The following is a 26,199-nucleotide window of genomic DNA, read 5'->3' as shown; positions in this document are numbered from 1 at the left end:
TGGAGTTGATGCTTGACATTATTTGTGGCCAACACAATGCATTGATTCAGCAGCTTATTTCATTTTTGGAGGAAATGGTTAAACCTGTTCGGCACAATGCACCACGGAACAAGAAGAAGAACGTTAGTTCACCATACACTGCACCTAGCACGAGGTCATTGATTGAACGTGCGGAAGGATTACCGAAGGGGGCAATGCGCAAAGGGAGGAAGAAGTTGCTTACTTAGGCTTAGCTCCAGTGAATTGAACTACCTTATTGTGATTATTTTACTTGCTGACGATATGCCTACGGATTTATTTATGTCACATTAGAATTACATGATTCTAGGATGAAATTTTTTTGGCTTGACATTAAAATGATACTTTGGTTATGTTACCATGTAAGGGACTTTGTTTTCTTGCAGCTTAGATTCCCGGAGTTATCAAAGCTGTATAGTAAAGTAGTCATATTTGTTAATACTGGACTATAGGAACAATAACCATCCACAGATATAGTTAAACTAAACATCTTATAAAGTACTATAATGAACATCCATGCGAATAGTGAAATTGAACATCCGCTCAAGAATAAGAAATTGTTATTTTTAACTTTGATTCGAATTCTTGATAAAAATCCAAAAAATTATAGTCACCCCGAGTGTAGAAACAAATAATACAGAATTTTTTATATAACGTTTTATATTTTAATAATGTTTATAAAATAATATAATCATCATAATTGATAATAAATATAATATATATTCATTTTTGTGTTAATTTATAACGAGGTAAATTATTTAAATTAACAATAGAATATTAGTTAAAAATACATTTGAAGTTACTACCATAGATATAATTTTTTATTAAACTAAGATAATTATGTTTCGTGTTACTATTAAAAATTAAAGAATACTATGTATTAAACAAGCAAATATTGTAATTTACTTCTTACAGGCATATTAGGCAAATCATTAAAAAAATAGGAGTATATATGCTAATGCACTTTTAGAATATATTAAAAATGCATTAAAAAAATAATGATCTTTTATTAATTGAATAATGACCTTTCACGTATGGCTACCATACTATAGTTATGAAAGTTGCTGCTGATATGCTTAGCGATTTAGTTATGCCACATTAGAATGACATGCTCGTATGCCTAGGGATTTATTAAAGTCATCTTAGAATGACACCAGGATGAATTTTGTTGTTGCACAGGAGAAGAATTTATTGGTTATGTTACCGTAAAAGACTCTATGTTTTATTTCTCTTGCAACTTAGATTCCTGTGGTTATCAAAGTTGTTTAGTAAAGTAGGCATGTGTGCGCATATTGGAGTAGGCGATCAATGACCATCCACAGATATAGTTAAACTAAACATCCTATACTTTACTGTAATGAACATCTAGTGTAACTTGGTCAAAATTAATCAAAACAAACAAACGCTGCACATAGAAATACTCACGGATACCCATCCATGCTTAGGGTGAATACCGATACTCCAAAATAAAAGGAAAACCATGGTATATACTCATTATGCATTCAATTCATTGGAATAAAATAACGCAAAAAGGTTCACTCGGGTGACATTAACATGCTTCATGTAATCAATCCAATCGTATTCTCTGATCAACTGCATAGAAACTTAAACCCTATATGTTTACCCCATGAAACCAGCCTCTTCCACTAATATTGAAAAAAAAAATGAATACATTGTATAACAAATCTTAACTTTTTCTAAAGGAGCTTAACAAAGACATGAAGCCACCAACTTGTTCGGGATCAGCCAGGCCTACAACACCATCGAATCTTACATCTTGAGTTGACTTCGGACAAACCACCTGGTTAACAAAACAAAAGGTCCACAGTTAACTACTTCCATAGTACTATACCAAATAAAGATGCTGGGTCGAGGTTGATACACACATTTACCGGGGGGTCATGCTTGTTTTTCCTCCGAGCAGATTTTTTAAATGACTTCTCCAGGCAGCGCCGAGCCTCTTACTCTTTGGTCGGCCCTTTGTGTTTACCTTCGATGGGGCTTGGATGTCCATCACATCGGCAACGTTCGAACTTATTGAGCCACTATTGTTGTGGGAGTCCGCCACAGTCTCGGACCTCTTCTTGACACGGTGAGCAATCAACTTAGCTCTTGTTTCTTCCAGAGCAGCGTGAAGCAAGGCTGTTTCTTCATCATTGTTTACAAAATCCTGAGCAATATTGTAGAAGTGTGCACATAGTCCCCTGAATGTAACATGACTCTCATCCGACCGACTGACGTCATGACTACTCTTGACATAAGTATGCTTGCGCTTTATGTTCTTGCTCCAACGAGGGAGAACATATTGATTAGGTACTTTATACACCCTGTAAGAATGGAAGACTTCAAGACAATGACAGCATAACACTCCTGAATTCTCAAATAGATTGCACTCACAACGAACCTCCTGTGTGGATCGATCAAAGTGGATGTCGTACGGAACACAAAGAATAGTATCATTCACTAGTTTTTCCTCTTCAACCTTCATGCATACCACTGGCCCCTCTTCAGCAACAACAGAGACTCTACAATAGCCTTCTTGACAAACTCAATTTGAACATTCCTAAATATGCATGTAGTGTACTCCTGCTAAAATTGTCTCTCCATAGGTGAGGTCGTTGCACAAGGGATAACCCCTCTCGAGTCTACTGCATCATCCTCCAATTCCCTTTGCTCCTTAATTCCAAGCACATTGTCATATTCGTGAACAAATTAGACCAAGCTAGTCCGACTATGTAAGAAATTTCCGTAGAATGAGTGCATGCTCTCACTCCTTTGTGTGCTCCTCATGGCCGCCCAAAATTCACCCTTGAAGAATATTGGGACCCACATGCGTCGATCATCAAAGAGGTTTATATAAAGAAAGATAAACTTTTTATTAAATCATATAAAGCCATCTACCAAAAAGATTTCAATTATTGAGCAAAAAATAATTGTACACTAACAGACCTGACAGCCATGTGTTGTTATGTAAGTTGTGTTCGTCTATGAATTCATACCAGTTATCCTCAAATGACTTCTCGGTCCGAGAGTTCCACACAATATCATTAAACTCATCATATAACTCTCTGTACCGGCGATAACCTCCAAACTTGTGCGGTAACTTCTTCGTAATGTGCCAGATGCACCACCGATGGCGTGTATCGGGTAACACATTTTTTATTGCACGAGAAATGGATTTGCATTGATCGTAATGATCAGCTGTGGAGCAGTTCCCATGCACTTGACCCATTGGCAGAAAACCCACTGATAACTTGGAATTTCCTCATTTCCAATAAGAGCACAACCAAGGATGGTCGACTTACCATGGTGGTTGACACCAACGAACGACGCAAACGATAATCCATGCCTAAATGGAAAAACAGCGACAAAAAACAAATATCAGTCATGACCAAACTAGGAAAAAAAAAGAAGAAAACTAACCCCATAGTAATTACTCCATACTTGTTTGTGCTGTATGTGCTATCAAGTGACACAACATCTCCATAATATTCGTACGACGCCCTACACCTTGCATCCACCCATACTGCACTCCGAAATTTACACTCATCGTCCAAATTCACCACGTAGAAGAAGTTTGGATTGATGTCCTTCATTCTTATGAAATAGTTCATCATCTCTCTGACATCCACGTTGACGTTGCTGGTTCGGAGCCTAGCTATAATAAAGTTTCGTAAATCCTTTTCTGAGTATCCCAGGTTAGATGGGCCCCCAGACTCATTTGCCAAAACTAGGAAAGTCTTGTTTGGTCGAATCCCAGCCTCATCATTATCCTTGATCACGCACTTCGCATGCATGGTCAGCTTCCTATACTCATGGTAGTGCACCGTCTTTCTCGCTGAACATGGGTGCGAGTGACTCAATTCCACCTTGAAGAAAAACCAGTCTTGCGTCTCCTTGTCAAACTTCACGTATATCATTGCCTTGCATCCAGCGGCTGAGATCCTGTTCTTCCGCGTTGACGCTTTGACACGAGACACACAAAACCCATCCCTATTATAGTGAATAGCTTGGTTAATGGGTTGATTTGTAATCTTATCACAGGTTGTCGTCCGTATCTTAGTAGCAAACCTGACTTTCTTCACGTATGTCACATAGAATTCATGAGCCATTTGCAATTGCTCAAACCGCATTCCAACACATGGTATTTCATCTTTCCGAAGGCCATCGTGGTCCGGTACCTAAGTATCAAATTTATTAAAAAAAATAAAACAAAACCGTTAATGTTCAAATCAACCATGCGGTTCAGGACTAGCAAAAGTTAAACTTGAGACCAAACCTGGTGACCATAATCCATCTCTTCACTTCTAACCTGCAAAAGATCCAAAAGCGGCATGTCCTATAATCGCAAAATAAACGAACAAAATGTAAAATCACGATGGTTATTGCCCCAAGCATTATAATACAGGATGAAACTAGAATCCAAACCTCGTAACAAATATCCATCTCTTCACTTCCAACCTCAGTAACATCCAATCTTGGCATGGCCTATAATCACGAAAACAAACACCGAAAATCAGATTCATGAAAACTATTTAGATAATCCACTAGTAAATGAGATGCACAAAAATCCTTTCCAAGCTCCATATATAAAGATACAAAAATATAACTGGACCGCATCATCCTACCCATATTAATTTAGAAAAAAATGCATCAGTCTCACCTATTGATAGAAACTATTATATTTAACCTATTATATAAGCATTTTAACTACTAATATTCTCTGTGCTACATCACATTGTGTACCACCGATATCAAAAAGCAGCACATACAACCAACATGCACTAATTTCATTACTGAGTTTGTGAATCCAATGTCACTAAAGTGGCATTTTTAATGCATATGCCATCTATCATGTATACTCATATATATAATATGTATCTAAACATGCATGACTCTTATTATTCTATTTAGCTTACATTTTCGGGAAAAGTCTTAACAATAACAATGCAGTTAGTTTTATCTTATTATATTTAGCAATATAATAATCTCCTCATCGTTTTATTCTCTAGGCATCAAGCACATCATGGGTGATTACTTCTAAACTAGCCACGTGTCCAGTGTACCAAATAAATTGCTTATACATGCTGGTTTAAATTTTCATATTAATATTCCATGACTCATTAATGCACTCATATCCTCCATGCAAAGATGAACATCTAAATCTTATATAAATAAGCATCCATGGTGAAAAATTCAATGGACCATTCTCACTTTATTAGGCTGCTGACCGTCAGCGAAAAAATGTTCTGGAGCTTCCTCCGGTGGTTTCAATGGATTGTGGTAAGGAATGGATGATGGAACATGACACAGAGACTGCACGACCTTACATGCCATTTACGCACTACCACGCGGTGATGGACATATCAAAGAGGAGACAATATTAACTCCTTTATCTTGCACGATGAATAAACCGAATAGACCACAGGCTGGCTAGGCAGGTGGACTTGATGCGGTGCCGCTAGAAGGAGCCACACGCTGGAAATGCGCTTCTGGGCGTTCACCACTGCGGACCTCGACGTCTCCGGGAGCGACTTCCGGTGATAACACACGAGCCAGTGAGAAGATGAGATAGTAACGTCGGCGAGAGGGGTTGCGTTCTTGGTTGTGTCGGCGCCGTTCATAGAGAAATGATCATGGTTTATGTTTTGGTTTAACTGAATCCTAATTTTTTGAACCATTCAAATTAGCAAATCTTCATAATTAATGATTGTAACCATAATTCAATATTAATTTCAATTAAACCCCTATTACCCATAATTTAATTTTAATTTCAATTAAACCCCATTGTATGCATTGTATAATAAGAGCATTGGTTCCTCATACTTTTCCATATATAAAAGCTGTTGCATAAACACATTTTCCTTCAGCAAATTTCTGTACAAGAACCAACACCTTCTTTGCCTTTGTTGTTTCCACTTTCCAGGTATGTAACTGTTAACGGAAAGAAATATGAGTCAATTGTTTTTATTTGTTTATTTATTTATTTCTTGTAGTAGTGATTCAAAATAAAAAACCAATTGACTTGATACATAGTGGATGATCATAGTGTTTTATCTTAACAGGAACACACTCTTTTTTAAGTTTTGGTCACAAAGGTTTTGCAAATTAGGTCCCTTTCTTTTTCACTCTAATCTTTCTGGTTGACCAACTTCTGAATTGTGATACAAGGTCTCTTTTTAATCTGAATTTGCCACATTCATTGTCTGGTACCATTCCTTCTGATAACACAAGAATCTGATCAATTTTCAGTTTTGATGACATATATGGTTGACTAATATGTCTTAAAGTATATTAACAGTTGAAGTTTATACCAGATTGTTTCTGAAAGAGAGTGTGTTTTGCAGGTTGAATTGAGAGAATGGAACCACAGCAAGAATTATAGTGGATTGCAGTAAGTGTGGACCTTGAAGCCGCTACAAAAAAAATAGCTTCAGTTCCTTGCAGCTGTAGATAGGAATCGTCACCTCTATGATGGTTCTGCTCTTGACAGGGCAATCTATAGGTGAACATTCTCTGATTATATTTATTTGTTTCCCTTGCTGTTTATGGAGTTTCACATCTACCAGCTGTTTGATATTTTTCCTATGAGAAAGGATTTAAACTTCAAACTCTTGGTTTGCTCGTCTAGTTTAACTCAATGAAAATGAATAACTAGGTACAATGCTTGTTGGCTTCCCTTGCTCGCGAAACATTCTCAGTCTCGGACCTTTGAAGGGCCTTTGGTAGTTCTCTTGACTATGAATGGGTTTGGCACTGTCACAAGCTAAACCCGGTAGCGTTTCAGACCAGAAAAATATTTACATGTTCCTGATTGTTTGATGGAATATAGATGCTAATTATAATGTTTTGGTTCTATTCCATAGGAAGATACAAGTCTGACTGCGAGGAACTTTACTGTCGGATACTCGACAACTTTGGTGTTGTCTCCACTGTTGAAGGAGTTTGTAGCAGGCAAACTGAAGAAATATGGAATAAAATGTATCCTAATGAGCCCTACAATGTTGATTTGACTAACCTTCTTCCAGAGGATATCTCTGAAAGGATTTCAAGTCTTGCTGTTGAATATCAGATTTGAGATATAGGCTTTATATAAGTTATTATGTTTTGATATAGTTTCTATTTTTAGATATCTGATTCTATTGTATCTCCTAGTATTAAGGGAGTTTATATATATATATATTGACGCTGAGAGATGATTCTCTCAAGGAATTCATCCAAAACACAATCCTTGTCTCACTCCATTCGTGTATTTCAAGTTGGTATCAAAGCGGGTTCCGACCTGGCTCTGGTTTCTATTTGTTTTTCTTCTTTTTCGGCTGCAATCTCTCAGTCGTGTTCCCTTTTCCCACCAGCTGACACTATCAGCTGTGTCTCTTCGTCAGAAACTGTTTTTCCGGCCAAAACCTTGTCAAACATCAGACCCACTCCAAAGCAACTCCAGAATTAGAACCGAAAAGCCAAGTTCGGCCTGTCCCCAAAATTTCACCGCTGTCAACCGCCGCACGCGCCGACACGCGCCGCCCCTTTTCCTGCGCGTGGTCCTCACGCGCCTCCGCTCCAGATGCGCGTGAACGTCACGCTCCGCTGCCCATGCTTTTTCCGGCCCTCGTTTCCCTTCTACAGGTGTTTTCTAGCCGTTTCTGAGTATCTGCCATCATGTCTTCTAAGGTAACCCCCGACACCAACTCCAATGGTGGCAAACCGATTGTTCTAACATCTGTTGTTTCTGGAACCACTACAATGACCTTTGAAAAATTGATGGGTGCCAAAAATTACCTTTCTTGGGCTGATTCTGTGGAACTTTGGTTCATGGGCCAAGGCTATGAAGACCACCTTACTAAATCTGTTGATGATGTTCGCACCGCTGACAAAACCACTTGGAAGAAGATTGATGCCCAGCTATGTAACCTTATGTGGCAGACCATTGATCCACCAAAGCTGACTATGTTTCGGGCTTACAAAACTTGTAAAAAGGTGTGGGACCATGCTAAAGCTTTAGACACTAATGATATTGCAAGACTTTACCATGTTGCTAAGAAGCTGTGTAGTTTACAGCTTCAAAGAACTGATATGGAATCTTATGTTGGGGCTGTGGAAGCTGTCAAGGAAGAGTTTTCGACTCTCCTTCCCTATGTGTCTAATGCTGATGACCATCATGCTCAACAGGGGAAGCTGTTTTTGGTACTTACGTTACTTGGGTTGCCAGTTGAACTTGAATCTCTTCGACAGCAAATATTGGGCACCTCACCCATTCCTTCCCTTGAGGACGTATTTGCACGACTCTTGCAATCCGGCCCCTCTCTTGAGACCCATACTTTTGACCAAACTGAATTGGCATCCCAATCTTCTTCTCAAGTGTCCTTTCAAGTGCCCACTCGCAGCGACCGTGGGGGTCGTGGTAATGGTCGTGGTAATTGTACTCGCCCTAGTTGTACCTATAGCCATAGGATTGGTCATACTCAGGATAAATGTTATGCTCTCCATGGTCGTCCTACCAAGGTAGCTAATGTTGTCCAAACTAATGAGCCATCTGACATTCACTCCGCCGCACAACCACAAGGGATATTTGTCTCTGGCATTAATTATGATGAGTTTCTCAAGTACCAAGCTTCAAAGCAGACATCTGCTCCCGTTGCTTCGGTGGTCCACTCTGGTAATTCTGTTGCTTGTATCTCTCATTCCTCTTCTCTTGGACCAGGGGTCCTTGACTCAGGTGCTTCTGATCACATTTCTGGTACTTCTTCTGTCCTCTCTAAACTTGAACACCCTGTATTTCTTCCTTCTATCACTTTGGCTGATGGTTCTAAAATTGGTGCTAAGGGAATAGGTCAAGCTACTCCTCTTCCTACATTACCTTTGAAATCTGTTCTTTTCATGCCCAATTGTCCTTTCAATTTGATTTCTATTAGCCAACGTACTCGTTTTCTTAATTGTTCTGTTACCTTTTTTGATGACTCCGTCATTGTGCAGGATCGAGGGACGAAACAGACGATTGGTACAGGATGTGAGTCTCAAGGACTGTATCGGCTTGCCTTACCCACTACTACTATGTCTTCTGTTGCTGCTGTTGAGTCTCCGGACGTGGTCCATTATCACCTGGGACATCCCAGCCTCTCGAAGTTACAAGCTATGGTCCCGAGTTTATCTCGTCTTGCTACCTTATAGTGTCAAACTTGTCATTTAGGTAAACATGTTCGTAGTTCTTTTTCAAGTCGTGTTAATACACAAGCTGCGTCTCCCTTTTCTGTTATTCATTCTGATGTATAGGGACCTAGTCGTGTTACTTCTCATTCTGGTTTTCGTTATTTTGTCACCTTTATTGATGACTTTTCTCGTTGCACTTGGTTATATTTAATGAAGGACAGATCTGAATTATTTGCACATTTCAAGTCTTTCTGTTCTGAAATTCAAAACCAATTCAAAACTTCAATTAAAATTTTACGAAGTGATAATGCTCATGAGTATTTTTCAGCACCCTTTTCGTCTTACTTGTCCTCCCAAGGCATTCTACATCAGTCGTCTTGTCCTCATACCCCTCAACAGAATGGTATGGCTGAGCGTAAACATCGTCACTTGATTGAAACTGCTCGCACTCTTATTCTCCATACTCATGTTCCCCTTAAGTTTTGGGGTGAGGCTGTTCTGACTGCATGTTATTTAATTAATCGTATGCCTTCTTCTATTTTGCAAAATCAAGTTCCTCATTCCATTTTATTTCCTCATGAGCACATTTTTTCTCTTCCACTACGAGTCTTTAGTTGTACTTGTTTCATCCATGATCTTACCCCAAGCAAAGACAAGTTAACTGCTCGTTCTATCAAATGTGTTTTCTTAGGGTACACTCGATTTCAAAAGGGTTATCGTTGTTATTCTCCAGCTCTTAATCATTTCTTCGTGTCTGCAGATGTCACTTTTCTTGAGAATACCCTTTTTTTCTTTGCACCCGACATCACTTTACCTTCCATTACGGAGGTGCTTCCTGTTCCGTACTTAGATGGGCCTCCTATTCCCACAAAGCCTCTCCAGGTTTATCATCGCCGCCCACGGCCTGCAGTCCAAGATAACTCATCTCCTGAACCCGTGGTTGAACCGTCCTTGGATCCTTCTTCGGGAGTTAGCAGTAGTCCTCCTATTGCTCTCAGACAAGGTACTCGTTCCACCCGTAATCCTAATCCTATTTATAATTTTCTTAGTTACTATTGTTTATCATCTTCGCACTATGCTTTTACTCCTCTTTGTCTTCTATTTCTATACCCAAAATAACAGCAGAAGCTCTTTCACATCCAGGGTGGCACCAGGCTATGATTGAGGAGATGTCTGCCTTACATTCTACTGGTACTTGGGATCTTGTTCCATTGCCACCGGACAAATCTACTGTGGGTTTTCGTTGGATCTATACTATTAAGGTCGGCTTAGATGGAACCATTGATCGATTAAAAGCCCGCCTTGTGGCTAAGGGCTACACTCAAATCTTTGGTTTGGACTATGGTGATACCTTCTCTCCTGTTGCGAAGTTGGCCTCTGTTCGTCTTTTTCTTTCTATGGCTGTCATTCGCCATTGGCCTCTTCATCAACTTGATATTAAAAATACTTTCTTACATGGTGATCTCGAGGAGGAAGTATACATGGAGCAACCTCCCGGGTTTGTTGCTCAGGGGGAGTCTTTCGGCTTAGTATGTCATTTACGCCGATCTTTATATGGCTTGAAACAATCCCCTCGAGCTTGGTTTAGTCGCTTTAGTGCTGTTATTTCTAAATTTGGCATGATTCAGAGTGAAGCAGATCATTCAGTTTTCTCCCGTCATTCTTCCTCCACGACCTCCATATATCTGGTTGTTTATGTGGATGATATTGTCATTACTGGAGATGATCATGAGGGAATCACTCAGTTAAAACAACACTTGTTTGATCACTTTCAGACTAAGGATATGGGGAAGTTAAAATATTTTCTAGGAATTGAAGTGGCACAATCTAATGCTGGGATCTGTATCTCACAGAGAAAATATGCTCTGGATATTCTTGAAGAAACTGGAATGTTGGATTCTAGACCTGTAGATGCACCAATGGATCCCAACACAAAACTTAGTCCAGATCAAGGAGAACCTCTTGCAGATCCTGGTAGATATCACAGATTAATTGGCCGATTGAATTATTTGACAGTCACTCGGCCAGATATTTCATTTGCCACAAGTATCCTAAGTCAGTTTCTTGACTCCCCATGCGATAGTCATTGGGACGCAGCTGTTAGAGTCCTTAGATATATCAAAGGTGGTCCAGGAAAAGGTTTGTTGTATGAAGATAAAGGACATAACCAGATTGTTGGGTATACTGATGCAGATTGGGTAGGATCTCCATCTGATAGACGTTCTACATCTGGTTATTATGTTTTTATTGGTGGAAACTTGATATCTTGGAAAAGTAAGAAGCAAAATGTTGTAGCAAGATCTAGTGCGGAAGCTAAATATAGAGCTATGACACTTGCCACATGTGAACTTATATGGTTGAAGCAATTAGTTAAGGAACTTAAATTTTGTGAGCCGAGTAAGATGGAACTGGTGTTCGATAATTAAGCTGCCTTACATATTGCTTCCAACCCTGTGTTTCATGAACGGACCAAGCACATAGAGATTGATTGCCATTTCATAAGGGAGAAGTTGCAAAGTGGAGAAATAGTAACAGCCTTTGTCAACTCCAACGATCAACTTGCAGATATTTTCACCAAAGCTCTCCGGGGTCCTCGGATACAATACATATGTAACAAGCTTGGTGCATATGATTTATATGCTCCAGCTTGAGGGGGAGTGTTGAATATCATATTAGAGATATAGGCTTTATATAAGTTATTTTGATTTGATATAGTTTCTGTTTTTAGATATCTGATTCTGTTGTATCTCCTAGTATTAAGGGATTTTATTTCTGTACCTATGTATATATATATATATATATATATATATATATATATATATTGACGCTGAGAGATGATTCTCTCAAGAAATTCATCCAAAACACAATCCTTGTCTCACTCCATTCGTGTATTTCAAGTCTTGCAAAATACACCAAATATGATCTGGTTTCAGCTGCCAAGAGGCAGAGTCCATTCTTTTACCAGGTAATGGAGAATTCGTGTTGTTGTCTATTTCTAGTCTCAGGTTTTTGAGTAACCACAAATTTGGGAAAATTTTGTCCCAAGATAGAGATGTTTCCCTTGCTTTTTATATATGTATTCTGTTCGGAACAGATTTATGTCTTCTAGTATCTCTATATTTCTGTCATGAGATAGTTACCAAATGAGATTAGTCCACAAGTCACTGGTTGGTCTATTTCTAGTTGAATAACAAGTGGTTTTGGGAATTTTTTTATTTTGTAGTTTCTTTTATTAATGGTCAATTATTGTTCATTGAAAGTTCATAAAACGTTTATCTTCTGAATGGATCCTATATTTCTCCTTCGTGAAAGGTATCAAGACCCCACATGAAAAATGATCTGTTCATCAGGGAAGCCGTGGCCAGGTACAAAGGCTTCCTGTATCTTATCAAGAGCAACAAGGAGAAGGGTATCAAGCGCTTCTGTGTTCCGACTTACGACATCGACCTAATCTGGCACTCTCACCAGTTACATCCAGCTTCTTATTGTAAAGACCTCAACAAAGCACTTGGAAAAGTACTGGAACATGATGATACAGACTCAGACAGAACTAAAGGACGGAAACTGGATAATGGTTTTTCTGGAACAACAAAACAGTGGGAAAACACATTTGGTACAAGAAGGTTGTTCCTTCAGATGAAAATCCGCATGAAAATTTGCTACAATATCGGAAAATCGTGGAGGTACTTTATACATTGATATTTCACTTAACTACTTTGCTTAAATTGACAGAGATTTTGAAATGGGGAAAGCATAAACTCGACCTTAGAATTACGTTCTTGTAGATGTAATTTATGCCTGAATTATTTTTCAGGTTCTGTTAGAGTTTGTTGGGGTTAAAAACTTACCCGAGGGACAAGAAAGAGGTCTTCATGTCATATTTTCCAAATCACAGCCTGATGCATTTCTTAATGCTAAAAGGAGACTAAGTATTTTGTCAGAATCTAAAGAAAAACAAGTTGCATCATTCCAGTGTGAGCAACTACAGGGGAGCTACATTTTGAGCTCATGTCACATTCTTCTTCTAGCATAGCAATTAGAAGATCAGCAAAGACATTGGGATCTACTTCATTCCCCATGAAAGACTATCTAGACCCAGTTTCACAACTCTCTGTTGAGAAATGGTTGGAGTTGGTACCATGTTCTAGTACAATTAGCTCAAAGCCAATCATGTTAAGAGTAGCCATCTCCTTTACTGTCCCAGTTTCTGCTCCATATGTGCTTGAAATGACTCAGTCATCCCCATTTTCGAAAAATGCATGTTTCTTCAATCTTTCTGTTAGGGCTCGCCATGCCAAGAGCTGGACTCATGCCACAGATGAAACTGGCACCACATTCATAAGCCTTCTAATGAGGTACAGTTTAGGAACTACTTGAAATAAATGCATGCATTGATTCCTCATGGTTATGCCGCCAATTCGAACAATGAGATCATTTTTCCATATGATTTCCAATAAAATTTGGTTCGGCAACAAACAATATTAGTGGGCCTTCTCACTTATTATTATATTGAAGGGACTTGAAGGACTCAGAAAACACAGGAAGTATAGGAAAGGAGGTTGTTGGCCTTATGAATTCCGGTGAAACTCGAGTTCTAGCTAACTCAACGGAAGATGGATGGTCTGTTATGAACAAGCTCTGGTTGTTTAAGAAAATAAAAAATGATGATCATCTCTTTGAGCTTACTGGCTCCACGATGGTATGTATTTATTCAAAATCATTTGTTTGTAAAATATATTGGCATGCAGGGAAACTTTAGTGTTGTTTGATCCATGTAGTTGACCCTATTTAGTGAAACAAGTCTGTCATACTTTCTTGACGGCAAACAAGATTTGCATGCTTAAGTGTATCCATTGATTGGGTTACCTCACTCCGATTTACATTATTTCATGATAGCCTTGTTCAGTGAAGTTGAACGTGGTGATGGATTTGAAATCTATGAGAAACTGATCACTAACTCTTGTGATTTCTGGTACAGGTGAAGCTCTTCCCAGGAAGAAAGCTAGACTATGAAGCTAGGCACCATAGGAAACAAGCAAATGAAACGGGCTTGTTAACCGCAGTCGAATTCTCCACAGAAGATCCTTATGGCAAAGCAGTAGCATTGCTTGACTTGAGATCAAGAATTGTCATGGTACCATACCCTCATGCTAAGGCACATCATTCAATTTGATTAAATATTCTTCAAGCTATCAAGTGATGAGTGCTCCAAACAATTTAAGAAATGTATTATTTATACTTATCCGATTTCGTACCCATCAGGCACCAACTTGACATACGTCAAACCTATCTTATATGGGTCTGAAACATTATCCTATAGAAGAGTATGTTTTAACTTGGCATACGAGAATAAATAAGTATATATTTTTTTATGGCAACTACTCAAATGAATATAACAAAAACATCTTCTTATGAAGATATTTTATTTAAAAGTATGATTTATTTATTTAGCCACATTTTAAACAAAGGCAACATTTTTATAAATATTAAAATCTAATTATACAATCCATCGTCCAAGGATCAAAAGAATATATTTTCACACGAAAACAATTATAAAGTCTTCATTGTAGTATTCACCTTTTTTATTGTATATTAGATGAAATATACTACTATATACACAAGAATGCACATAAAAATGTCCCATTATTTTATATTAACCTGTGTGTAAAATTGAACAGGCTAAAGAAAAATGGATGGTGTTGCCTGGGATCATATTGGCTTTCGTTGCTTCTAACATGATGAAGAAAGAAGGGTTTGAAGGCATCATTGCTAAGAGCAAAGATCTGAAGGTGAATGGTTCAGATGAGGCAAAAGATAAGATAGAGCTGAAGGGAGTGGACTCAAACATCAATAATGTATTGTCAAGTGGAGATGCTGCAGGGTTGACAAAAAAACTTGGAGGCTCGGCTGGAGGCTTTGGGAACAATGAAGTAAAGAGTGGTGGCTGTGGAGGCTGCGGTGCTGGTGCTTGTGGTGGCGGGTGTGGAAATATGGTTAGAAGTGGTGTTGGGTGTGGTTCTGGTTGTGGCGGAGGCTGTGGAGGAGGATGTGGAAACATGGTAAAGAGTAGCGGCTGCGGAAGTGGTTGTGGTGCTGGTTGCGGGGGGAGGGTGTGGAAGTATGGTAGAGAGTGGTGGCTGCGGAGGTTGTGGTGGCGGTTGTGGTGGTTGCGGTGGAGGGTGTGGTAGCATGGTAAAGAGTGGTGGTTGTGGCGGTTGTGGTGCAGGGGGATGTGGAGGTGAGAACATGAATAAGAGTGGTGGGTGTGGCGGTTGTGGTGGTGGTTGCGGTGGTTGTGGTGGTGGTTTTATGGACAGTGATAAGGCAGTGGCTGATGAACATGAAGCCTGCTTTGGTGATTTGTGAATATCAGCTTTTAATTTCTGTAATTAGCACTATTAATCTCTTGTTAAATAAACATGAGAGAGTTGAATATGCAATAATGATGCCAAGCATTTCATGTGTTCTGTTCTGTTATGCCTTTCCTTTGTAACATCATGCGTGTGTGATGTTCTAAGAATCAAGTGTGCATGGGGTATTATGTTGATATTATCATGCTTGCATGCAAAATCTTTTCTTCACATGTGGAGTTTGTGGATTTGGATAATCAAAGTTGTAAGAAACAATATGCGATTCCTTTATCAATTGCCATACTTAACAAAGATGCATTTTTAATGATAATCTTCCCATCATCAAATATATTTTTGATATATTCTCCAAAGGCATGCAATGTGATATGTATTAGATGAATTAACACTTTATTCTAATAACAGTCCGAGGTCTAAGTCAATAGCAAGACCAAGAAAAGAAGATGAGCTTTCTGCTTACTTCTTTCTCTGGTCAGGAAAGTCAATAACTTAATCACTGGCTTCTCTATCCGAGTATGGCCTCCTACTCCCATCGGCCAAGCTTCAATCTCTTAGAGCGGACGCTGCCACTGTAGATCATCCAAATGGGGACTCCAAAATGATACAAATGCGCATTTCCTCTCTGAATCGAGAGCCGGAATAATAGAGGTCATATGAGGCTCCTCTCAAACCAATAAAGAGATTCATTAGCAAACTGAGTCTTATTACGGTCAAAAGGGCACGTAAAGTTAATACTTAATAGTTGAGAAGGTTAAATAATTTAACTAATTTAATTAAATTTTTATTTAATAACTTTCGGTTATCAATTTTATCAATTTTACGTGAAGTTGACTGCACCTGAGTTTTCACCTCTAATAACACTTGTAGTATAGAATTGGTGTAATATAATATATCAATCAATATATACTAATTAGAATTCTTGGTCAATGAAATATTCTGATTAAATATGGAACAAAAAATAAAACGTAATCTGATGGTTTTATCATTTTTCCATTCTTAAAAAATATTTTTTATAAATATAAAGCAATAACCCGCTAGAATCTAAAATAACTCGTTATCGACTATACCAAAACTTATTTCTAGTAATAAACTCTTAATAGCAATAATATAATAATCATTATATGTCTTATTTAATTTATATTTTTATAATAATTATATACTTGTCATTATTTTTATATGTTATAATAGTAATTATATATTTTATGATTAATAAAAAAATTTTATTAATAATTATATAATTGTTATTAAAATATTTTAACTACAAAATATAAAACAACTAATTTTTAATTATAGCTAAAAATAAAATAAATAATTACTAAAAGTAATTTTCTAACGGTGATCACTCACTTCATTTGACTTATTTTGTACATTATACTTTTTTTCCCCATAAAACTATGATTGTCGAAGGCTGCTAATAATGCAATTGTTGAAGGCCTTGGTTTGTCTTGTTGTGGAGGTCCTTGATGATGGCTTCCATATGATCACCATTTGTGATGTGCTTTGTTTCACAACCGAAAGTGATGGATGTCATGATTTTCCAGGCTACTCTTGATTAAATATGATAATAATATAAATCCTTAATCTCAACTACATAACTTTAATTTATATTATCATTAAAAATAATAAGTTTAATTTACAGAGGCCTAAATCCTAATATAATTTAAAATTTAGTTATATGTATTCTTAGAATATATATTAAAATTACTATTAACGAAATTTTATCTCTTTTTCTTAATAAATATATTAAAAATGTAATTTTTTATATTTTTAATAAAAAAGTTTTAATTTATAACATTAAGATGTGTCTTTATAGCACATGTAACATATAACAGCATTAATTTCGCTAGGAAACCAATTCAATATCTGTCAATTACCAGCCAACTCAAATAGGCTTAGTAACAAAAAGCCCAAATAACTAAAGAAACACCCAAAAAACTCAATAGTTACCCTAACATCATCTTTCACCTTTTAAGTTCATATTCAGAAATTCACCGCACAATCCTTCCTCTTCTTCCCTCACTCGCCACCCCTGCTGCGTCGCCGTCATCGGCCGGTGAAGTCACGTCAATGTGGAACGGCCACCAGTGCCGAGCCTTCCACTGCCAACGCTGTCATTTGCGAGCTTTGTTCCGTTCAACGTCGCTGCCGCCGCGTCGATCGATCTCTGTGTTCTCGCCAACACCGTGCCGAACAATCCGCCGCCTCCACCCAGTTCCAGGCATCGTCTTTGCCGGCGCCTCCATGCGCGTTCTGAGCGACGTCTATGCCCACCATCGTTGCCGACCTTTCTCCTTGCGGCGCTACCCGCCGCTGCGCCGTCACCCTCCCACCGTGAGTCTCATGTTTCTATTTTTATCGCGTTTGAATATATCTGTTTCTTTTTTCAAACCCTATATTGGAAGGAAGAAATAATTGGGATTTTTTTTCTTTGATTTGTGTTTAATAATGCTGAATTAGATGCGATTATAGATTGGATGTTATTATAGATTGTATAGCTTTTTTTTAAAGAAAATTTTGTTCTTTCCGATTCAAAAAGTTGATGATTTAGCTTGTTCCTGTATTATTGTTTGTTCTCTGAATTAGTGGATTCTGCATGCACGCTTTACAAAGACTTTTTGTTTTGTAAGGGTAATTTGGGCGTTTAATTTTTTTGAATTGCTAAATGTTGTAATATTAATTAAATTTAGAGGTGTTTTGAATATGTACATTTAAAATTATAGCAAGAACAGGGATCTCATGTAACTAGATATTGAATGCTGCTGTCATTAGATAATGGATGGTTTTGTTTAAAAAAATTAAAACTCTATCCCATTCAAATATAGTGTATGTCACTTGTTTTTAATACTATTGTTCCTTACTTGAATCGGTGAATTTCAGTAATTTTTTTATGGCGACAATGTATGGTTATTATATATATTTCCGTGGAATTATATTGAAAGTTTTGCCTGTGTGCAGTTTTACCCAAAGATCTTTACATATTATAAAATTACCTGATTTATGTTGCTGAAAAGCCTCGCCGCTGACTATCGCGCGCCACCATCAAGAGACACACACATGTGGATTCGGCTATGGAACTTATCCTTCTCTTTTTTTTTCCTTCTTCGCCATCCATTGCAGAAGACATGTAGATTTTAAGGTCATACCACAGAAGAAAAAAGATACCTAGAAAATTCATGATAAGTGGATGTTACTTCTCTCAAGCATCAGGATGTTTTTTTTGCATACTAAATGAATGTTACTTCATACATTTTTCGAGTTTTCTTGTGTTGTAGTTGTGGATGTCTGTATTTTGTTAAGAATTGTATGGCATTTTCTTTTTAAATCCTACTCGGCATGTTTCTCCGTGTAGGTACTTGGTTATTTTTGTGTAGATCTAAGTAGATGTTACTTCTTAAATCCTACTCGGCATGTTTCTCCGTGTAGGTACTTGGTTGTTTTTGTGTAGATCTAAGTGGATGTTACTTCTGTTAAGTATCAGGATGTTCCTTTTTCATACTAAATAGATGTTACTTTATACATTTTTTGAGTTTTCTTGTGTTGTAGATGTGGAAGACTGCATTTCTTTAAGAATTGCATGACCTTTTTTTTTAAAACCCTACTCGGCATGTTTCTCATGTTTCTCCATGTAGGTACCTGATTGTTTTTGCAAAGATTTAAGTGGATGTTACTTCTATTAAGCATCAGGATGTTCCTTTTTCATACTAAATGGATGTTACTTTATATATTTTCCAAATTTCCTTGTGTAGAAATTATGGATGCCTCTAAATTCCTTCACCACCTTCCCAAGCAACATGCCATGTTGGTTTCACTTTTGAAACTATCACACTAAGAGTGTAGTATAATCAATCTTGTTTTCCATCATAAAATTCTTTTTATCAATCTTGTATTTTGAAGTTTTCATATACAAATGTCCAATAGTTTAAGATACACTATCCAAAATTACTTCTATAATCTATTTGTATTTGATTAAATGTCCAATAGTTTTGAAGAAGAAAAATTTCTGTTTATGTACTTGTGTTCATATAAGTAATAGCCATCATTATTTGCATGATAGCTTGGTAACTTCCAAAGATAATGATGAAAAAAGAAAAACTCTCTAAAATACTTTAACAACAATATAATGAAAAGATTAATTCCATACAAGGATACAAGCTTCGTTCGTTTTGCTTCTGAAATTTGAAATACCAACTTTCGAATATAATATAACAAACATAATGAAATTGTCAATAGAACTGGCATTTACGCTATGACAAATTTAATGGGATCAAGGCCATTATTTTTTACACTTTCTGATGTACTAAATATTTTTTATGCTGATGGATCTATCTGATTCTTCATTAGCTTAATAGTCATTTGAAATTTTTTTTTTTTTGTAGATCTTCCCTTTTCAGAATCTTCACTGCAGTATCCTTCCCATCACTTTTCAGCAATGATATCCAATAACAATGAATCAGCAAAAATGAAATTGTAATTAAACCTAAACAAAATTCAGCAAACAAATCAGTCAATCCAAACCAAATGAAATTCAAATACAAGAAACATAAAAGCATGATGGAGTATCACTAGTGGATTAACAGCAATACTCAAGCATAATCCAATCAAGCATAATCCAATTAATTCAGCAATCATATTTTTACAAAATTGGCTATAACATAGTGGATTAACAGGATCAAATAATCTTAACAACTCCATCAAAATAGCAATAAAACATGAAATCTCTACATAACCCAACAATATTCAAACTATGCCAACAACAATTCCTCCATTAATTCAATAGAAAGTCAATTAAACCAGTTCAAATGAATTCAGCAGCATATTCCATCAATTCAACCAGCAAACTCATAATAGTTTTAAATTAGTGCAAAGGTCTGGTTTGCGGAAAGAGGAGAAGAGGATTGGTGTGACTGAAGAAGACAGAAAAAACTTTGCGGTGGATGGTTCGATGACGATGACAACGGAGAGGAGTGTGTACAGTACGGCTGTAAGAGTGAGAATGGAAGAAAGAGAGAAGAAGAAGAATTTTTGTGCGACTATGAGAGTGAGAAAAAGAAAAAATTTCTACAATTTCTAATTAAGATTTATTTAATCAGTTCTTAATTATTTCAATTTTAAATTTAAAAAATTTAAAATTAATTATTAAATAGAATTGTTTAAAAAATTGAGTGATTTATGTTGTTTCCGATATTTTTCCCATATCAATATATCATTAAAGCTATGCCCATTGATGACTTTACTACAAAGTTGCAACGCTGAGGATCACATTCGAAAGGATTTCTTGATGAGTTTAGCTACAAGGCACATTTGAAGTTATTAATAAAAATATTATTATAAAAAAATATGTAAAATTTAGTTTTTAATATTTTTATTATATATTTATTAAAAAAATAAAAATATTTTACTAATAATAATAATCTTAATTTATATTCTTAAAATACATACATATTAGTTAATTCTTTTTTTATCATTAAAAGTATACGTGAAGATTATTAGTAACACATTTTTTATTTTGGTAGATAATAAGGTACAATAAATACATTATAAAAATTTAACTTTTATTATTTTTTTTTTATAAAAATTTTTTGATTAATGATTTTAACATGTATTTTTATAACGTATAAATAATTTTACTGTAAAACATAATATATGATAATATTTAATAAATTTAATGAGAAAATATTTTGTAGTTGTTATATTTTTATAACATATATTAACTAAATTTTATTCTAAAAAGATAAATAAAGCTATTTTTTATTTTTTATAGTATTCTTTAATTTGATAAATAAAAAATTAATCTGTTGTGGAACTGAGTTTTATTTAAAAGTTTATTGGTCAATAAATTACTATACGGAGCCTGCTACACATACAAGCAAAAAAGGCCTACAAGCGTTACAAGTTGGCCCAGCCCATAAACACTACATGCGCACTCACTCCCTTTGAATGGAGCGTCAATGCCACGCGCGTCACTCAACGGTTACGCTTCGCAAAAAGCGCTCGTTATGGCGCACTACTCTTCCTCTTCTCCTTCGAAGAAAACACAAACCGTCAAGTTTCGAGCAACATTCCAAACTGAAGAGATAAAACTCGTCGTGAAAATTAGCAGAAACCATCAACAAAAGATAGAACTCTCCATCAACAATCTCCAGAAAAAACAAAGAAATATTACTCAAAGTATGTTACTATTTTACTCATTTTCCACATTTCGAAATCGAAGAACTAGGTTTTAGTGTTCTTCTACGTTCTTCTAGGTTTTACTGTTCTTCTTGTTCTAGCTCTCATTTTACTGTTTTTAATGTTCTTCTTGTTCTAGGTTTTACTGTTCTTTTTGGTTCTATGTTTTACTGTTCTTCTTAGTTGTTCTAGATTATACTGTTCTTCTTGTTCTAGTTCTTCTCGTAACTGATTTTTGGGAGTATATTGCGTAATTTGGTGGGTGTATATGGAGTAATTTGTTGGGTGTATATGACATAATTTGTTGGGTGTATATTTCTGAACTAATATAATGTAATATAATCAACTGTTGCAACTGTTCTAATATTGCTTGTCCTTGGGTGTATATTGCTTGACCTTGTAATGTTTGCTTGACCTTGTATATTTATGCATGTTTGAGTGAATTGAACATCATTTTGAAATGATCTAATTAAATACTTATGAGAATCCGTATAGGTGTATGTGGCTGATCTATGGGTGTATCTGACTGATATCTATGGGTGTATTTTTCATTTCAGAAAAAATGGCAGGCAAAAACCCAACTGGAAAAAATATAAGAACAAATATATGTCTTGGATCAAATCAGTTTTTCATAATAGAAATATATCTGACTCTAATTTTGCTTTGTTTACAGCAAACCAAGGACCTTAAGTGTGCAACCCATCTATTGAGTGAGAAATTCAGAAATATGAGCGAGGAGAAGAAAGCAATTGTTAGGAATTTGGGATTTGGTGGCCTGATGCACATCCCGCCACTAAGGGTGCATCACCAAATATTAAAGGAGTTGGCTAACTCCTTTAAATTAGGGAAAAACACACTCGAAATCGGCTACGGTTCGTTTAAAGTAAGACCAAGAACAATAGGGGTTGCGCTTGGCATCAACGCGTCAGGTAACTCGTTACAAACATAGGTGTATATGAGCCATATTGAGGTGTATTTCAAGTGATGCTTGGGTGTATTTCAAGTGATTTTCATACAATGTTGTTTTCCTTTTTGTAGGAGATCTACTGCCTCATAAAGTCAATTATAAGGATCTTTCTGAAGACAACAAACAAATTTTTAGAAGATTCCAGGTGAAGACCCTCAAAAATCTGACAGATGAGATGATGGCTATTGGTGTTGATAATGAACAGGATCGCCTCATGTTCAAGAGGATTTTTATCCTCTATATACAGATGGCGTTCCTGTTACCAACCACAATAAAAAAAATCTCTCCATGTGCACCTGGCACCAATTTTCAAGATGGACACAATAACAGAGGAGAACTGGGGAGCACATGTTCTGAATTTTATCATTAAGGGCATAACAGATTACAATCTGAAAAAGAAAAAGGCAATTGACGGCTGCCTGTTTGCCCTGATGATAGTTTACTTCCATCTATCAAAAAATAAAGACAAGAAGGGGGGAGAAAGACCTCCAGAACCCTGGATTGCCAACTGGACTAGAGAGCAGTTTGTTGAAAGAATGAGGGCAGAAATGGAGGAACATATGGTAAGTGAACAAAATATCTTGGGTGTATTTTATTTACCTTAATGTTGTTAACTAATATTTCTAATGTTTCAGGGAATTGTAAAGATGGCCGAAACAAAGGAGAAAATGAAAGAAATAAAGAAAAAAGAAAAAAAAAAGAAGAAACCAAAAAAACAAAAAAAAAAAGAAAGGCAAGTTCATCATCATCATCTGAGACTGAAACAACTGAAAGTGAAGTGCATTCTACCTCTGAGTCTGAGACTGAAGAGGACTCAGAGGATTCAACAAGGAAACAACCCACCCGAAAAGTCAAAAAGTAAGTAAGATACTTGGATGTATTTTGTTTATCCAATTGGATGTATTTTGTGCATTTATTTGGGTGTATGTTGTGCATTCATTTAGGTGTATTTTGTCCTTTTTAGTATATTTTTGAATAATGATTGTTTGTCTTTCAGAATGGAGTCCAAAAAAAGAAAGAAGATTCAGGAAGATTCTGATTCAGAATCTGAATCAAATGATGAGAAATGTTCTGAAATTATTACTGCTTTCCTTTAGATTTATTATCAAGATTTCATGTATTAACAGAGCGTCTCTTATTAACTTTTAGAAGCGAAGAATCATCACCAGTAGAGAAGCAAAAAACAAAGAAAAAGACTCAGAGAAAACCACAAAAGTAAGCACTTCTTTGGATAGTATTTTCGGATCAATTTAATTTTGTATTTTTTATTCATACTTGTTCCCCCCCCCCCCAGGACACAATCCAAAAAGAAAAAGGTCATTGTTGAGAATTCATCTCCTGAGCAAGCTCAATCCTATCATGGGTACAGTACTTTGTAAGCTATATTACCGTCTATCATCAAAATTATATTTGTTAACATGTTCTTTAATGCATGTACTGTCAGATCTGAAATTGGAACTGAAGAATTAGATGAATTCTTAAGGGAAAAGAATGAAAAATCTGTTGCACAAGGGTATGTCTGGTTGGGGTGTATATTTCAGATTTTAAGGTGTTTTCTTTGCTGATAATTGTTTCTTGTTTGCCATGGAGAAGGAAGCTGACACGCGATCGACAAAAGGTCACTATGTCTCATCTGAAAGGTAAGAAGATTTATTTGATAAAATCTTGTTATCCTGATTTAACAGTATGGTATTTTTTATGAATAATATGTACTCTATTATGTTTAGAATATCGGACATAAACTTAGGAAGTAATGATCTTTCGTCTCAAGGACACACAGATCAAAGTAGCGTAAACAAACCGGCAGAGAGCATGTAATTTCTCTTTCTAATAACCGTTGCTTTTATTCTTTTATTACCTTCTACTTCTAATTCTGTATGTATTTTTTTTAGGAAAAAAAGCCCTTTAATGTTTTATTCGAGAAAAAAAGGCAGAAAAAAAAAGCAAAAACTGGAAGTGTGTAAGTTCTCAAAAAACAAAGCCTGTCTTTCTTTTGAATGCTTCGGGTGTATTTTTGACTTTCTTAGGGTGTATTTTAGGTTGAGTCTGGTTGAAGAGTCAGCCAGTGATGAGCCAGCTGAAGAGAACATGATGGTTGTGCGGGTAGAGACACGGTCACAAACAGAAGCGCTTGCAATGTGAGCTTTTCAAGAAAATTTCAACCTTATAACCATTTTATTTTCGGGGGCTTTGTTAACCTTTTATTTTTCTTCTTGTTTAGAGTTCCGATTTAAGTTTGTCTACCACTGTCCCAAACAACCACTGTGCCACAAATTGAACTAACCCCTGTGATAGAAAATGAACCAACCCCTGAAAAGTCTTCAAGTCAAAAAAATAATGAAGGAACTACAAAAAGGTAATGAATAGTCTTGGGTGTGTATTTGGTTACAGTTTGGGTGTATATTGCCCCTGTTGGGGTGTATATTTTCACAATTGATCTCTGAATAGTTTTTTTATAACATGATTAATTTTATGTAACCCGCAGCACTCCTGAACCACCCCAAAACCTGAAGAAAGCACGCCCACGCTTCCACCAGCTCCATCTAAAATGTAAGTTCATCAGAGTAAAATAAATGTTTCGTTATCATTCGTATATTCTTATTCTTATAATACATTATACATGATCACGCAGTAATCTAGCCCCAGAAGACGTTGCTGCACTGATGATGATGGCACGGACAGTATCGTACGTTCCTAAAAAAGGTCTGATGCCATCATTCAGCCTTGGCTTGACTTATTCAAGCCAAGAAGAAGAAGCAACGCAGGAGGGGGCGGAAACGGAAGATGGAGGGAGGGCAAAAACTCCAGAAACCCCAAAACTGCTAGAACAATTAGGGGATCTGGTAGAAAAAATTGCAAGTGGTGGGGTGACAACAAAAGGAAAAAGTCCACAGATTCGAAAGGAGAATGGCGGAGAGAGTTTCGAGAAGTTTGAAACTCCTGCAAGGACGAATGAAGATACGGCTGACATGAAAGAGAAATGCTACATCTGGGCCATACGAGTGAAGACATACGGAAATGGACTAACTAATGAGTATGACACCGTGTGCACACTCAAAGCTCAAGATAGTTACATTTTGTCAAAAATCCACCTCGCATCACTCGCAGCTGAAACGCATATAGAAGCTGAGGTAATATTACAATAACCTTAATATTTTTATCACCAAAATTAACTGCAATGTTGATTGATGTAAATTGATTTCGGCATATTTTTCTAGATTGTCTCTGCCATGTGCCTCATCCTAAACCAGCAAGAGATTAAAAGGTTTCAAGAGGAAGTATATTGTCTCCCCCCCCTGATATTGTGGTAAGGGTTGCTTCAACGAATTTTGGGTGTATTTTTTGTGTTAAATTGGGTGTATTTCATGTGTTCATTTGGGTGTATTTTCTGTGTTCAATTGGTGTGAGTTGTGTATTCATTTGGGTGTATTTTCTACACTCGTTTTGGTGTATTTTTTGTATTCATTTGGTGGTTCACAATATTTGCAGAACATGGCCATTGGAAATCATCCAGAAGGGGTATTCTTACAG

General features: G+C 36.5%; 1 protein-coding gene and 1 pseudogene across 2 annotated transcripts; one reads left to right on the top strand and one right to left on the bottom strand.

Moving 5' to 3' along the window:
- Positions 1–1,607: 1,607 nt before the first annotated feature.
- On the bottom strand, positions 1,608–5,355 carry LOC148554746 (protein FAR1-RELATED SEQUENCE 6-like). Its single transcript, XM_088490470.1, has 9 exons — positions 5,233–5,355; positions 4,447–4,506; positions 4,298–4,357; positions 3,463–4,199; positions 3,324–3,367; positions 3,018–3,264; positions 2,009–2,345; positions 1,751–1,819; positions 1,608–1,664 (listed from the first exon to the last, which is right to left on the bottom strand). Exons 1-9 carry the CDS (start codon positions 5,353–5,355, stop codon positions 1,608–1,610), a joined length of 1,734 nt encoding a protein of 577 aa, XP_088346596.1.
- A 1,407-nt stretch (positions 5,356–6,762) lies between these two features.
- On the top strand, positions 6,763–15,553 carry LOC107646432 (glycine-rich domain-containing protein 1-like; annotated as a pseudogene). Its single transcript, XR_015885912.1, has 8 exons — positions 6,763–6,793; positions 6,885–7,077; positions 12,070–12,130; positions 12,478–12,848; positions 12,980–13,520; positions 13,681–13,864; positions 14,144–14,299; positions 14,844–15,553. The product of XR_015885912.1 is annotated as a glycine-rich domain-containing protein 1-like (transcript).
- Positions 15,554–26,199: the final 10,646 nt, after the last annotated feature.

This window comes from Arachis ipaensis, chromosome B6, assembly GCF_059453495.1.
Source record: "Arachis ipaensis isolate K30076 ecotype BB chromosome B6, ASM5945349v1, whole genome shotgun sequence".
NCBI classification, from domain to species: domain Eukaryota; kingdom Viridiplantae; phylum Streptophyta; class Magnoliopsida; order Fabales; family Fabaceae; genus Arachis; species Arachis ipaensis.
This window is presented reverse-complemented; position numbering and strand designations above follow the sequence as displayed.

What these genes read in the sequence shown, in the direction of transcription:
- LOC148554746 (XM_088490470.1), bottom strand. Translation starts at nt 5,355, where the DNA reads ATGGCATGTAAGGTCGTGCAGTCTCTGTGTCATGTTCCATCATCCATT. An exon ending in CGTTGGTGTCAACCACCATG is followed by an intron (nt 3,265 to 3,323) that starts GTAAGTCGACCA and finishes CCAAGTTATCAG; the next exon opens with TGGGTTTTCTGCCAATGGGT. An exon ending in ACATCCAAGCCCCATCGAAG is followed by an intron (nt 1,820 to 2,008) that starts GTAAACACAAAG and finishes TTTGTTAACCAG; the next exon opens with GTGGTTTGTCCGAAGTCAAC.